At 43.7% G+C, this 15,701-nt stretch overlaps 1 protein-coding gene across 12 annotated transcripts in view; it reads right to left on the reverse strand.

Annotated features, from left to right (window-relative positions):
- CTIF (cap binding complex dependent translation initiation factor) overlaps window positions 1-15,701 on the reverse strand; it is a 357,428-nt gene that overhangs the window by 252,580 nt on the left and 89,147 nt on the right. For 10 of the 12 annotated variants that reach the window (XR_004000880.1, XR_004000881.1, XR_004000884.1 and 7 more), the window contains exons 2-3: window positions 14,660-14,872; window positions 7,748-7,831 (exon numbers count right to left, since the gene is read on the reverse strand). Coding sequence is in view for 7 of the 12 variants with exons in the window: in XM_030566173.1 (XP_030422033.1) it covers window positions 7,748-7,831; window positions 14,660-14,839 (264 nt within the window). In the remaining 5 variants the exon portion in view is untranslated. The remainder of the gene's footprint in view (window positions 1-7,747; window positions 7,832-14,659; window positions 14,873-15,701) is intronic. The other 2 variants (XM_030566175.1, XM_030566171.1) reach the window with 1 other exon arrangement.

The following is a 15,701-nucleotide window of genomic DNA, read 5'->3' on the forward strand; positions in this document are numbered from 1 at the left end:
ACCCAAGGTAGTGACCCAGTACTGACCTCTCAAATAACAATCTCACAGCCATTTGATCAAACTGCAGTTGCCAAAGAAAACCGTCAAGTGTCATCTCTTTTCGTGGTCACTTTAGAAACAGCAGAATTGACTCCTCAGCATGTGACATGCCTTTCCAGCTCTGCTATCTATGATTCTATTACTAAGGCCTTTTTTCACAGAGTAGATAAATCTGAACAGAAAGGGTTACCTACTCGAAAAACCCTGACACCCTCTAAGTTAAGCATGACTGTTTGGGAAATCTATCTACAACTTATGAATTCTGAATGATTTTTGAATTTTCTGCGTCAGTACATCATCGTGTCCATTGAATTAGCCATTTCCTGACGAGGACTGTGTCAAGATCACCCGCCCTGTTTGGTAAGTGCTACAGGACACTCAGCAAGGCATTAAGATTGAACGACAGCCCTGGCAACACAATGTGTATGCTAAAGAGGGTGGCCAAGCTGCAGGAAATCATTTCCCCCCCCCCAATCTGAACTTCAGATGGAAAGGAACCAAGGGACAGATCACCTGACAGGTGACCTTGATTGCCTGAGGGGGCTTTTGAGGCTGACCAGGATGGTCACATGACAGAGGGGAACTGGAAAGTTACCTGAAGAAAAGCATCTGCTCTTACTAACTCTTTCTCACCAACCACAACAAAAAGGCAAGACTGAGCAGGAAGAGAGGACAATCCTGGGATCCTGAAAAGACTCACTCAAACCCAAAGGGCTCTCAGAGTGGTGAGGACACTGGAGGAAGATTTTTGCATTGCAGTTTATTATTTTTTCGTGGCTTCATAAGTCTCGTATGTTTTTTCTATTTGTACCACATGCGTGGGTGCATGTGTTTAGATATGCTTTTTCAGAGTCTGTGTGTTACTTGCACTGTCATGCACATCTCAAAAACAGAAACAGTAAAGCATCTGGTCCACAGCTTCAGTCAGAGTGTGCAACATCTAATGTAGAGGCTTGGAAGAGCCAGCACTAGTTTCAGGGCCTAGGCAATCAGACTGCAGCGTCCCCACCACCAAGAGAGGTTTGAGACACAGAGTCTGCACCTGGGTGGGGTGTGCCTATAATCCCAGAGCCAGAGAGACAGCACCTATACCTGCCCAGCCAAGAGCACATGGGACCCAAAGTCTGCAGTACAGCGGCCTGGTAATCATCCAGGAGTGGGAGCTCATCGGGGTTGTAACGTTATGGAGACATGACAATGATATCCATACGATCAATTGTAGAACCATGTGATAAACGTGTTTATCGTCCACCTCTGACTGCCTGATTTGCCCTCAGCCATCTCTGCTGGGCCCAATTCTAACATTCCAAGCCATTCATCAGCTTCAAAACAGGCACCAATCTCATTTTATTTTTTTAAGTTGATTTGCCACAAAAATACTTCCTTCTTTGCTCCAAATGTCCCCAAAACATCACATTAGTCCAAGGCTTAGGCCAGGCAATATATTTTATTCTGGATCAGTAACAAAGATAAGAGACAAATATCTTGTCAACCTTTCACATGTACAGCCAGGTGCTTTAACCATCAAAAAGACAGAGGTTTCTATAATGCAATACACCACACAAGCTCTGAATATCAGGCTTTACAAGCACACCATCAGTACTGAAACATCACATATTGTGAGGCTGATAAGATCGCAGTTATAAACAGAAAAAGTATTTTAGTGGTTTCTAAAATGTTCTAACTATGATTTCTCTCCCCCATTACAGTTGGATTCATAGTATTCAGAGAGTCTATTTTCACAGGGAGAGGAAATGAAAACTACCATCAATGTAGAAAAAATGCTGAACTTCAAAGCGTTTCTAAAATATTTTCCCGTCAACATGTGATGTACAGAATATATGAATAAAGATTTTATTGGCACTCATTTGAGATAATCTGTATAACTCATTGTTACACCACTCATGAGAAAATTAATATTTTCTATTTCTATTACAGTAGCAAGCAGGGTCCCCAATCACGGATCAAGTCCCCTTTTGTGCTACAGGCTACAAAATCAAGTCAGTCCCTCCTTCAAAAACTGACAGTCTAAACCTTTATGACAGATGCAACAGGTGGCAGGAGCCTCTGCTCCACCTGGAGGATAGGGGCAATTCTAAGTGTGTACCAACAAACCCTCATTCAAGAACCATTTCACACACAGATACCAGTCCTTTCATGTGTGAACATCTCCGTTGGACTTCTTTAAATACAGACATTTTCAGAAGCCTTTCTACTTAATGAATTCCTCTAAAAAATACATCAAAGAGATTCCTATTTGCAACGGTCCTCCTCAGGGGAATACAAATCAAGTATTCTATATAATTTTCCCAGCAGGCCTTTTCTTTACATTTTTTTTCCAATGGAAAAAGATTAAAATTATTCTATTATCTAATCTTTCCTCATTTACATTGGGAATGTGTCACAAAGATGATATTTTATGTACAGTGATACAGTGGTTTTCACCCCAGAGGCTCACAAAATGCTATACAGACTCTTTAAGGAGATCACCACTCAAATACCACAGAAACATATAGCAAACTAGGTCAGGAAGTGAATGCTGCGTTCAACTGAAACTGCAGGGAGAATTTTAGATAAGCAGAATGCAATTATCTGATTGAGCACACCAGGAGTTAACTTGAAAATGTTACTAAGCGCTTTAATAATCATAAGTGGGAAGAAACTTAGGTCAGATTTGCCATTGCCGTACACCCTGAGTTGTCACTTACACCTGTGCAGAGGGCACGCAAAGTGGGCACAAAATGATACCAACTCAGAACTCTCCATGCACACCAATGACTGTTTTACAACCATTTTGCACAAGGGTTACACAAGACACACAGCAATGGAGAATCAGGCCTCTTAAAAGCACCGCCAGCAGTATACTGCCACCCCGGAAGCACCGGGGGACAGATTTTCGAAAGGTTTGGCCAATGCTGGACAGTCTCTATGCAAAAGAATAAATGGACACAAATCAGACATCAAGAATTGTAACATTCAAAAACCAGTAGGAGAGCACTTCAATCTCCCTGGACACTCAATAACAGACTTAAAAGTAAAAGTAGCAAAAAATCCTGTGGCACCTTATAGACTAACAGACGTTTTGGAGCATGAGCTTTCGTGGGTGAATACCCACTTGGTCGGACTCTATGCTGCTTTTACAGATCCAGACTAACACAGCTACCCCTCTGATACTATACTTAAAAGTGACCATCCTTCAACAAAAAAACTTCAAAAACAGACTTCAACAAGAAACTGCAGAACTGGAATTAATTTGCAAACTTGACGCTATCAAATTAGGCCTGAATAAAGACTGAGAGTGGCTGGGTCACTACAAAAAATAATTTTCCCTCTATTGATATTCACCCCTTCTTGTCAACTGCTGTGAATGGGCCACATCCACCCTAACTGAATTGGCCTCGTTAGCACTGACCCCCCGACTTGGTAAAGCAACTCCCATCTTTTCATGTGTTGTATATTTATACCTGCTTACTGCATTTTCCACTCCATGCATCTGATGAAGTGGGTTATATCCGATGAAAGCTTATGCTCAAATAAATTTGTTCGTCTCTATGGTGCCACAAGGAAACCTCTTTGTTTTAACCTGCTTATGGCATTTTTGAAAACTCCAGTAGGCCACTGCATCTTTAGGCACCTAAATACCTTTGAAAATTTGGCTCTGAATTCCTACTGACTCAGAGGGAAGATAGCCACCTATTGCATAAACACACCTTACACTACCCTCGGTTTTTCTTCAAGGTCTCCTACCAGGTCAGACCCTTCTTGCTTGTGAGGTCTAACAAGAACCCAGCACAAGGGATAAAACAGCTTATAAACACACATTTGCACAGAAACTAAAGCTTGTCTAAATACTTAGCTCAAAATGGGCTTTTTCAGCCAAAAAAAGGCATTTCTATCAAAATGGAATTTTCAGTAGGAAAGGCCCATTTTTAACAAGATTTTTTGAAAACCATAAAAACCTAAGAAAACTGATTTTTTTCTTTTCAACAAACCTCTCCAAAAGTTTCAGAGAAATTTCACTGTTAATATCAACATTTTTTTGTGGAAACAAACATTTCCTGGCCAGCTCCAACAGTGATTTGTATTTCACATTTAAAGCCAACATTTTAAGAATGAATCTGTTTAAAATGTTGAAAGTTATATGAAAAAAATCAACAACCGACAGCTGTAAGTGGAGCACACTCCTTACCAAGAGCTTTCTAAGGACAAGTCAGTAATAAAGAGGTGATTGTTAACAGGGATGGAAGAACAATAGGGTGCAGATCCTTTTCAGTTCCAGGGAAAATCTGTCACTGATATTTAAAGCAAACTGAATGGTGAGAGAGGTCATTATTAGCTCTGCTGCAGGCTGGGAGAGAACCCAAAATACAGCGAGAGCAGATGAGAAAGGACAACTTGGACATATGTGAACGTTATTTGTTTATGCAAAACAAAATCGCTGTTGGAAGAGATCAAAAAGCTTTAGCACTTTCCCCAAAAATGCCAAAGTGCAAGACAGATGAATGCTATTTTGTGATAACTGATTTGAAAAAGAAATGCATTTCTTATACTGACCTCCGTCTCCCCGCACTCCACTCTACCTGCAGCCCTTCATGTCAGCCCAGCAGCTGAACCAGACAAGCCGGTTGCTATCAGTCTGCTTGGGAAACCAACCCGAGACACACTTGAATAAGAAAGTAGTATCCTGTTAATATTCTGAGCAATCCAAGTAGGCTTAATGAAATCAGCAAGACCTGAACCAGAATTTCAAGCAGCTGGCTGAGTTAGCATTCAGAGCAGATTCAAAGGGGGGAGTGGACGGCGGAAATCTTACCAAGGAATCACTGTTGAATATTTCACAAAGTCAAGAAGGCAACAGATCAAAGCTACCATGTATTGAATCTATATTTATCTTTACTACCTTCAGAGGGTTTAATAAGTGTCTGTAGCTGAGTCTCTGATAGTATCTCCTCTCACACTGTAAGCTTGTAGTAGACTATAATACTCTAGCACCCCCTTGGGGACAGGGTGGACACTGCTTCTGTCTTGGAGTCCAGGGCAAGGCCCTCCAGCTGTGCTGCTCAAGGTCTCTGACCCCTTGTATGGGACAGTTAAAAGTAATACAAACAAAAAGACAGTTACTCCTACAGCCCACCAAAAAGCAGAGTCCTAGGCCAAACAAAATAAAAGAGAAAAAGTACCAGCCTTTTTCATTGGTGAGTGGTCCTATGCAGCCACGCTCCCTAGCCGTTTCTACAGTCAGCAACCTCTACTTTCTGGGGGCCAGTGAGCTCTGAGCTGCAGTCCTGCTCCTTCAAAGTGCCAGCCTGTACTAAGCAGGGATCCTCCCTTTCGAGGGACCACTCTAACTCCTTCCTCACTGGCGTGGGGCTATTCATCACAAAGCTCTTTGGGACAGGGTTTTATCTTACGTAGGTTTGCGCATCTATTTTTCTTAGGCTTTCCTAGAACATCCATCATCCCCAGATAATCCAAGCACCAGAACTGAATGTAAATGAGAATTTCCATCCCGAGGACAGGTGACAATGAGGGCTGTTGGAGACGGTTATAGCACTGTGGACACAGAGGGAAGGCTCGATCATACAGATCTGTTTGGGAGGAAGAAGCGACAAGACAGGGACATGGAATGGAAATAGTTCTGCATCTCAGTGCAGTGCTCAACACACAGTTTCATGCACAGGTTACGGTTGGAGCAGGGTGTCTCAAGCTTTCTCATAGCACTGACCATGGCTTGTTACTGAGATTTGTCCCATTCATACAGGCCTCCAGCACCTACCCCTTCACTGGCAACTGTGCAAAACCCAAATGGTGATTACAAACCTGTGCACATGACAGTTAAAGGGTCATGAAAGTGTCCACATGGAAGTGTCCCTTTAACTGTCTTCAATTCAGTAAAACGTCTTGATTGAAGAAGGTTTTACTTTGCTCCATTTTCTCTCCCTCTACCAACTCTTCTCCTTCCTGCACAGGATTGCTGACAATGGTCTGCTGTCACCCTATGCACATGCTTCTCATACTCTTCCCCCGAATAGGTTTCCCAGCTGCCACACATCTTTCTGTCTAAATAACAGCACAGAGTGGCTCTGTTCCCACTTCTTCTAGCCCCTAATGGATACAGCTTGGTTAGTTCCTCCTTGTTCACAGCTCGAATACCTGTAGAAAGAGCTGAAAAGAGCCACCACCACATCACCAGACAGTAACCAGAGAATCACCCCCCAGTGCCCTGTTGAGCACAGTTTGGGAACTAGTGGCTTATACGGAATTGGCTGATGTTGGAGAATTCTTTTTTTTTTTTAATTTTGAATTCAACTTCAGCTCTTATTTTCTAGGCTCTTTGTTCATGCAATTCACGCTCCAAGCTCATTTTACATCGTACCGTTTGTAAAATGCTTCAGTCCCACAACAGATCCCATGTTTCCGAGACAACCTGCTTTTCTGTTTGGGCTGGTGATGAGTGATGCACATGGGGAACTGCCAGCAGGAGATGGGTGTGTTTATTTATCCGTATGCCAGAAGAGAAAGAATGCTGCTACTTCCAGTGCTGCAACATTTTGCTTCAGAAGGGTAGTTTAGCCCTGGCCAGTGGGACATGCTGTCTCTGGAGCTACTTATTAAACTCTTCTGTCTCACTCTTGGGCCTTCTCACATAAGCAAGGAAGGAAAATCATAGGCAAGGAAACCATGTGTGCACAAGTATGGTACTTTACCATACTGTTCACTGTATGCACAGATTTCACCTTGCACTCTGCTTTCACTAGTGCTTCTACTTTACCACACATGGCTATGATGGGTTTGTGATCTACCCTCCACAATCATACTTCGCCCACATGGATATTTAACTCCTTCTCTTCTTTCTCGCTAGTAACATGATCCCTACATTGCAGTAAACATATCAGCAGGCACATACTTTCACATGCCATTCACACGACTCCCAGACCTGAATTTTAGTTCACATATTCAACCTAACTTTGACACTGTGAGTTGCAGTCTCACAGGGCTTTTCTTAAAAAGCTCTCCAGAAAACAACAGCACCCTCGAAGCTATTTCTGTTCAAAATGGGCTGTCTTCGAGGGAGGAGCTTTTCCGTTGACAGTGGTTTTTGCTAGGAGAAGAAAGGTCGGCTTTTCCTGATAGACTATTTACATGGTGGGTGAAAAGATAAGGTTTCCGGCAGCCTTAACTGGAGAAGAGGGATGAAACCGAATTTCAGACTGGATAGTGATAGGAAATTAAATCCATGCCTCCTACTCCACCCACACCTACACACCAAACAAACAATCTCCCCTTGCTACTGGATGGACTAGATGATTCAATAGGTCTTTCCCATATCTAGTTCCTAGGATTCAGAACTCAAAGTCTAAAGCTTCATTTCAAGCCTGATAATACACCAATCAACAATGACCAAGTGGTACAGTACAGCTCCTGTACGAGTGCTAAGGGAGGTACAGTGGTCAAAGGAGATAGGAGGCCAGGACACTAGCTAAGTCATTATAGCCCAAAAGCTCTTCTTCCAAGGATCTGGGAACCTCCATACTCAATTCTCACTATCTGCTTCCATTGCTATTCCTCCTCCTTAACTGTGGAGTCACCGCAGACTCCAAGAATCATCTCTTACTCTAGGAAAGTGAATGCCGACAACTCCAAGGCTCAGTGACCCTGAGATAAAAGAGCAAGAGCTTTGACAGGAAGAGCTAAGCACGTCCCCTACCTGATTGTGTTCGTGAGGCGGTAAGCCTTTCCCTCTCGACGAGGAACAGCTGTCATCCAGCTGCTCACTACAATCCGCTGTCCACTGCAAAAAGGATAGAAAAGCATTGTGTAAAATAATAGCTAAGTAGGGAAAACTGTCGAATCAATCCCCTGAGTCTAGCAAAACATCATCAGACTGTTCTTGGAAGCCAATGAAACTCTACAATACTGATGTGTTCATGTTTTGCAAGAGGGACTGTTCACAAAAGGCACTGCTGATCAGAAAATACACTTCTTTCATGAAAAATATTTTGCCAAAAATGGGGGGGGGGAGGAGAGAAGAAATTTTCCACGAAAAAGTTGATTTTTCAGCAAAAAAAAAAAAAATAAAATCAGAATATTTCAGCTGAAATTTTAAATATTTTGATCAAAAAATGCTGCTGCAGTGCCTTGTTCTCCCATTCTTCTCTACAGGCCAAGCTACTTGGTTGGACTACATCTCCCATGATGAACAATGGTCTCCCCTCATGGTGAGAGATGATTGGCCCCAGGGAGTTTCTTGCAGTAGCACATCATAAAAGAGGTAGTCCATGTGGGGAGACCAACCCATAGGGGATAAGATGAACATTAGGAAACTGAACTATGATTTCCCAAGAGGCACCACAGCATGATATCCAAACCAAAGTACTTCAGTTTTGGAGCATTTGGTTTGCCAAAGAAAACCTAGCGTCTTCTGCTGCGAGCAGACACGTTTTATGAAAAACCCAATTTTCCATTAAAAAAGCACAGTCAGGATGGAAAATTTTCACCCTGCCTCATTACGGAGCTCTCTCTGCTGCTCCAACTTGAGGTAAATGCTATTCTAGAGCTATTTACTCTGCTGATGACATCACAGAGGCTGACGCACAAAGCAAATAGTAAGTGAATTCCACACAAGCAGAAACAGGAATTAATCTGACCATTCAAGGACCGATGAGGATGAGGCCACAAAACATGAAGAAGGGCCAATATGAGAAGCAGTCACTTCAAAAGTGACCTGTAAATAAGATCTCACCCTTCTGGCAATGGCAACATTAGGTCAACATTTTAGGAGGGTTATTATAATTGACCATAACTGTGCCTGTGCTTATTTATTAAGGGCTGTTCAACTCTTCAGTGAAGTCTTGTTACTGTTGTACTGGAAAACCTTCTGCTGGAATTATGCGTGTATTCCCTTAGCAGTCTTGGGCATAGGAACAACAGCCCTGGAACGAATACCTTTATGGGACAGCTATTGTGTTATATTAACAGCTGCAAGTGGCATACTGCTGGGTCTCAAGCAATTTTTTTTACATTCATAACAGATGCAGCAAGCCCAGAGGTGCTGAGGCTACCAACTGCCAAGCCTAGAGGTGCTGGGGCTCAGCCCTGGCACAAATTAAGCAGAAGTTACATTTACTTTACTCTCACTATATTCTCTCTTGTTTTCTTCTGACTGGAGGAGTATCCCAAGTGCCCCACTGGCAGAAATGCCTTTGCTGTAGGACTCCCAGGGCTAGAGTAAGGAAATGGAGACTATAGCCAATTTGCGATACACAGTAGTATTTAACACCTCCTCCTTTTTCTAGGTACTTATAGTAAATATCCTCCATCACTGTACTATCAGAGCACTTCAGACATGTCAGTGAACAAATTTATCCTCACAACACCTCTGTTGGAAAGGGAAATATTATTATACTCATCGAGAATTGAGACACAGAGAATACGAGTGATTTGCCCAACGATATAGATTAAGGCTATGTCTGCACTACAAACACTACAGCTGCCACGCTGCAGGTATGCCACAGTAGTGTAGACACTTGCTACAGTGATGGAAGGGTTTTTTCCATCACTACAGTAAATCCACCCCCTCAAGAGGCAGTAGCTAAGTCAATAGAAGAATCTTCCTCCTCAGGCTCCCAAGTACTCAGTCATTCTCCCGGAGCTTGCCCATAGCCCCATTCTGCTTCTCTCCTTCCTCATCTACAGATGCTGCCTATATAACACAGTGGAGCCTGTTGGGTGGTTTAATGAGCCATTAAGAGTTTTGTGGCTAAAAAGTGCTATGGACAAATCCTTTACACTGAATCTCTGGGCAAAGGAAATGATCCAGTTCCATCCAGGAAACTTGTGGAGATCTGAGCCCATTATCCCGTCCATTATTAAAAACTCGTTCAGAACCACGGCTGGCGCTTATTGGATATTGTTTCATAAGTGAAACGGTGACAGGACACAGGGAGGGAATTCATGCCCCTATTCTCCCCAACCTCCTTTCGCTGCTTGCTACAACACAGAATCAATTCACAATCCTATCCTTCATAATGGTTCTTGAGCACATCTGGTGAGGCCTTCTCAGTTCACAGACCACCTCCTTTCTATGGAATTGTCTCCCTGGACACATTTGCCCGAGTCCCTCTATAGCAGTCATCAAGGTCTTTCTAGTCAGGTCAGTTCACGTTGGGTTATTTTGGTACGTCAGCCCTCATTCTCCCCAATTTTTCCTGTTGACAGAACAGCTGCTTCCTTCTGAGCCACTGGGCCTACATCTCCTGTCACTGGCTTGGTTTCTGCGTATATCTTCACCCAAAATATATCGTGATAGACACCATGTAAAAGCAGAACAAGACGCAGAATCTAACCAATCCTGTGTTCCCCTTTGAAACCATAGTTACCAAAGTGACCAACTCCCAGCCCAACCCAACCCAACTCTCTGGGGCAGATTAGGGGTGGAAGGAAGTCTCTAGAGCAGCTCTGCCATGCCTGCTCTCTGCATTGCATTCTGAGCAGGGAAATGCCAATGCACCTCCCATTGCATGGACCCTTGGTGTTATTCATTCATGATCCAACATCAGTCACAAAGGGAAGCAAGTCTCTCTGAGCTGTCACCACGGCAGGGCTCTTTACAAGGCACTTCCACGTTGAATGAGACAGAGTTGTCTTTTTCTTGGTGTTTGAAAGCCATTTGACTTCCAAGATCATGCCACTGCAAGAGGGAAAAAGAAGCAGCCACTCCTATAATATGCAGCAGCACAATCATTGCTTTCACTGTCTCTTCACTACCTACGCAGACAATTCCTGTGTGACAAGTTGGCAAACGGAACTACAACTTCCAATATGTTACTAAATTGCTTCCTGAACCTCCACCAGGATGGGAAGCCTGCATATTCCTTGAAGAAGTGGAAAACACAGACCCAGACTTTAATGCCAGAAAGGACCATTGTGATTACCTAGTCTGACCTCCTGCACATCGCAGGCCACAGAACCTCACCCACTCACTACTGTAATCGACCCAAAACATCTGTCTGAGTTACTGAAGTCCTCAAACCAAGATTAAAATACTTCAAAATACAGAGTCCACCATTTACATGAGTTTAAACCTGGAAGTGACCTGTGCCCATAGGCAAAAACCCACCCTGGTCTCTGCGAATCTCACCTGAGGGAAAATTCCTTCCTAATCCCAAATATGGTGAGCAGCTAGATCATGAGCATGTTGGCAAGACCTACCAGCCAGACACCTGGGAAAGAATTCCCTGTAGTAACTCAGAGCCCTCCCCATCTCCAGGCAATGGGGATATTCACTACTAGCAGTCGCCGATGGGCCACAGGCCATTGTAAGCAGTCTCATCACACTATCCCCTCCATAAAAACTTATCAAGCTCAGTCCTGAAGCCAGTTAGGATTTTTGCCCCCACTGCTTCCTGTCGAAAGCTGTTCCAGAAATTTACTCCTTCAATGATTAGAAACCTACATCTAATTTCAAGCCTACACTTGTTGATGGCCAATTTATATCCATTTGTTCTCGTGTCAACATTGGCACTTAGCTTAAATAACTTCTCTCCCTCCTTGGTATTTATCCTTCTGATGTGTTTATACAGAGCAATCATATCTCCCCTCAGCCTTCGTTTGGTTAGGCTAAACATGCCAAGTTCCTTTAGTCTCCTCTCATAAGATAGGTTTTCCATTTCTCTGATCATCCTAGTAGCCCTTCTCTGCACCTGTTCCAGTTTGAATTCATCTTTCTTAAACATGGAGACCAAAACTGCACACAATATTCCAGATGATGCCTTGTATAATGGTAATAACACATCCCTCTCTCTACTGGAAATACCTCGCCTGATGCCTCTCAGGAGTGCATTAGCCGTTTTCAGGGGAGCATCATATTGGCAACTCAGAGATATCCTGTGATTGACCAATACACCAAGGTCTTTCTCCTCCTCCATCACTTCCAACTAATATGCTCCCAGCTTATAGCAAAAATTCTGGTTGTTAGTCCTTAAGTGCATGACCTTGGACTTTGCATTATTAAATTTTATCCCATTTCTATTACTCCAGTTTTCAAGGTCCTCCAGATCTTCTTGTATGATATTCCAGTCCTTCTCCATATTGGCAATACTTCCCACCTCTGTATTATCTGCACATTTTATTAGCACACTCCCCCTTTTCATGCCAAAGCCATGAATGAAAATGTTAAATAAGATTGGTCCCCTGGTGATTCAGGACTTCTAGTGGCCTTACTGTGAGAGGCATGGACACATCACCAGAACAAAGCCCTTTCATCAGACCCTGCCTGACGCCTACTGCACTTTGGATTTTGGTGTGACTAGCCACCATTGCCTCAGGCACAGGAGAAAACCTAAACAGAAGCTACAGCAATAAAAGGCAACCATGGAAGCAAACAAATGCACAGAGAGCGGAATCACAAGACCAAGTCTTTCTATGGTGACTGGAAGGCTCATAGAAATCAGAGCAGTTAAAGGTTGGAATGGGTCTTGTATTCCATCCCTCTGCCAGGGTGGGATTCTTCCCGACAGTACACTCTCTCATACATCCAAAATAATTATTTTTAAACAAATCATCTTTGGCACACAGACTTTTTGCTCTGTGTCTGTACAGCACCTAGCACAATGGGGTCCAGGTCCATGAAGGGGGCTCCTAGGAACTACTGAAATACAAAAATAATGATTGTAACAAACAGACGGACCCAAATACACCCTGACCTTGGTATATTCAATATCCAGATCCAAACCTAGGTCTGAAATTGGATGCTTAAATCCATTTTCAGTTTTAAATGACTACTGATGGCAGTACCAATAGTTAAAGATATGGTCTTTGCGACAGGGACTGTATCTGTATACTGTCTTAAGTACTTACATGGGTCCTCTCACCTGAGCATCTGAAAGCCTCACAATCTTCAATGTATTTATCCACACAACATCCCTGTGAGGCAGGGAAGTGTTACTGTTCCTGTTGTACAGATGGGGAACTGAGACACAGAAAGTGATTTGCCCAAGGCCATACAGGGAGCCTGTGACACAGCAGGGACTTGAACCCAGGCCTAGTTTAGGGCCCTAACCATGGACCATCCTTCCTCTCAAACGTATCTCTGCCATTTTACATGTTCGGAATGCACTTAGCACAGAGTAACACTGCAATACAAACCAATAATTTTGCTCAGGAGACAGCTCTCGGTTTTATGACATTCAGCCCAAATTGTCCATTTTAAAAGTTGCATCCCTAGTGTGTAACTTTCTAGTATTATTTCTAGCTGTATCCCTTCCACTGACAACCTCAAACCACCCCTCCCTTAGACAATCCCTCTCTCTCCTGGGCCTTTGCACCCCTCCAAACCAGAAATATATTAGGTGTCTTAGCAAAAAATGGCAATATTGCAATAAGATCTCAGGTCCCTGAATGAGTAGCAGCCATACGCATCCATTTATGGGGGTTTCTGGGCCATGTGCTATGTTTGATAATGAACCAGTGTGGTCCCAAATGTCAGTGGACACTACCCTTAGAATCAATGCAGCACAGGTCTTTAGGTTCGAACAAACACTTCTCAATTGCTCAACACATCACCACGCCTCAAAGGCACTGACTCCGTGGGTGCTCCGGGGCTGGAAAAAAAATGGTGGGTTGCTGGCAGCCCCCCAATCAGCTCCTCCCCCTCAGCTCCTCCCACCTGCCGTGATGCAGGAGGCACGGGGAGAAAGGGGAAGGAGCGAAGGTAGGGCATGCTTCGGGGAGGGGGCAGAACAGGGTGGGAAAGGAAGAGGCGGGGTGAGGGTGAAACAGGGGCAGGAAGAGGCAGGGCGGGGGTTGGGCTTTGGGGGAAGAGGTGGAGTAGGGACACGGTCTGTGACAGAGCGGGGGCCAAGCACCCCCCAGCACAATAGAAAGTCAGCACCTCTGCCAAGCTTAATATCCCTCAGTCAGTGTTACTAAAACAAATCCCACTCAGACTGGTCAAGACAAGACAATCCATCTGGGGCCTGGGCCGCTGTGTTTTTGCTAGTGGTGCATTGCACAGAGCTATAAGCACTCACAAGGGACTTTTCTCTTCCTTGCAGAAGTATCGCTCTCTTGGCCCCCCTCTGTAATCTAACAGAGCAGCCACTTGCAGTACAAAACAACCACTCCTTCCTAACAACTCAATCAGAGCAGCAGATTGCTGAGCAGAGTCACACAAGCCAGCTCTCCACTCTACCTTCCCTGCGCACAGATTTCCTTTTTCCTCCCACCAGTAGAAGCAGCAATTCCCAGCCCCAGTTCACCAGAGTAGAAACTCCAGCTCTTTGTGACCTGATATTTATGAGAAGACAAAATTTCTCTTCAAATGGAAACTCAGAGGTGTTTCAACTGAAGCTAAAACATTAGGTCTATTTTGAGAACATCTGCTGAAGAATGTAATTGACAAAAGATCTTTACTAGCCACCTCAAGGATCAGAGCAGACAGATCAAAAATCTGTCACTGTACTATCCCCCAAACCCTTCACTGCCAAGATCTGTAGATGCCTGCTTAGCTAAACGCACATAATATGTATCCAAACCTGACATCCCATCTACTAGAGAGCAGGGCACCATTTCATGGTGACCCCGCATCTTGGTTTAAGTCCTCATGTCCAGTTGCACTAACCTGCGAGATGTTGGACTGCGTTTTCTCACTCTCCCCATCCCCTTCCGTTTTGTCGGTCAGCAAACCTTGGACTTGGTACTCAAGGACGTAGCTGTCAATGAACCTCTCCAGCTCTTCGATTTCCTGAGATCGGCTACTCCCTGCCTCAGAGGAGGCAGATGCCACAGAGGAGTTTTCCATCACTCCAGGTAAGGAGCTGAGAATGGAGGGGGCCTGGGAAAAGAATGAAAATACAAATTAATTCCTTGTTCTCTACCTAAAGCCACAAATCTGCCAAGCAAAATACTTTATATACATACACACAAATATATACAATACACACACTGCATTCTCCCTTAGGTGACAGTCACAAGCATGTGCCTTCATATTTCAAAACACCTACTAGGTACAGAAGCAATGTACCAAAGCCCCAATATACTGCTTAGTGAGTATGGTGCTTTCTATTGAATGTGCCTGTGTTTACAATTACACTAACTTCCAAAAGCAGGGCTAAAATAGAATGTACGCCTTAATGCTACTCAAATCTTTCCTTTACAAGAACTCGAGTGGCAGACACACGTTCTAAAGCAGAAGATCCAGAATTCTATTCACTATAACCAAGCGGTGAAAGATACTCTAGTCTCAGACTGCTCTCTGCAGCGCTAAACCAGTACCAAACAACGACATCTAGAAAGGCAAAGCAATGACAGTTATAAATTTCAATGCAGAAGAAAGTAAGTGAAGGAAAAAGGCTAGAAATGCTTTTTTCTTTTTCCCTACCAGAAAGCTGGAAACATAATCACACCCCTGTGCCTGTCTGGCATAATCTAGCCCATAATGTTTTACACAGATCCAAGGAAAGAAATGCTGACAAAGGTTCAAGTTTAAACTTATCATTAAAGCATCTTCTCCTGTAAGGGTACAGCAGAAGTGATGAAGAGCACATTCATTACTATTCTAGTTTCACTGCTGACAAATGGACAAAATGGCACCAGGTCACAGCTGGGAATGACAGGCAGGAATGTGAGGAGTCCAGGGGAAGCACAAATAATTAAAGATATAT

The sequence above is a fragment of the Gopherus evgoodei genome, chromosome 6 (assembly GCF_007399415.2).
Source record: "Gopherus evgoodei ecotype Sinaloan lineage chromosome 6, rGopEvg1_v1.p, whole genome shotgun sequence".
NCBI classification, from domain to species: Eukaryota; Metazoa; Chordata; order Testudines; family Testudinidae; genus Gopherus; species Gopherus evgoodei.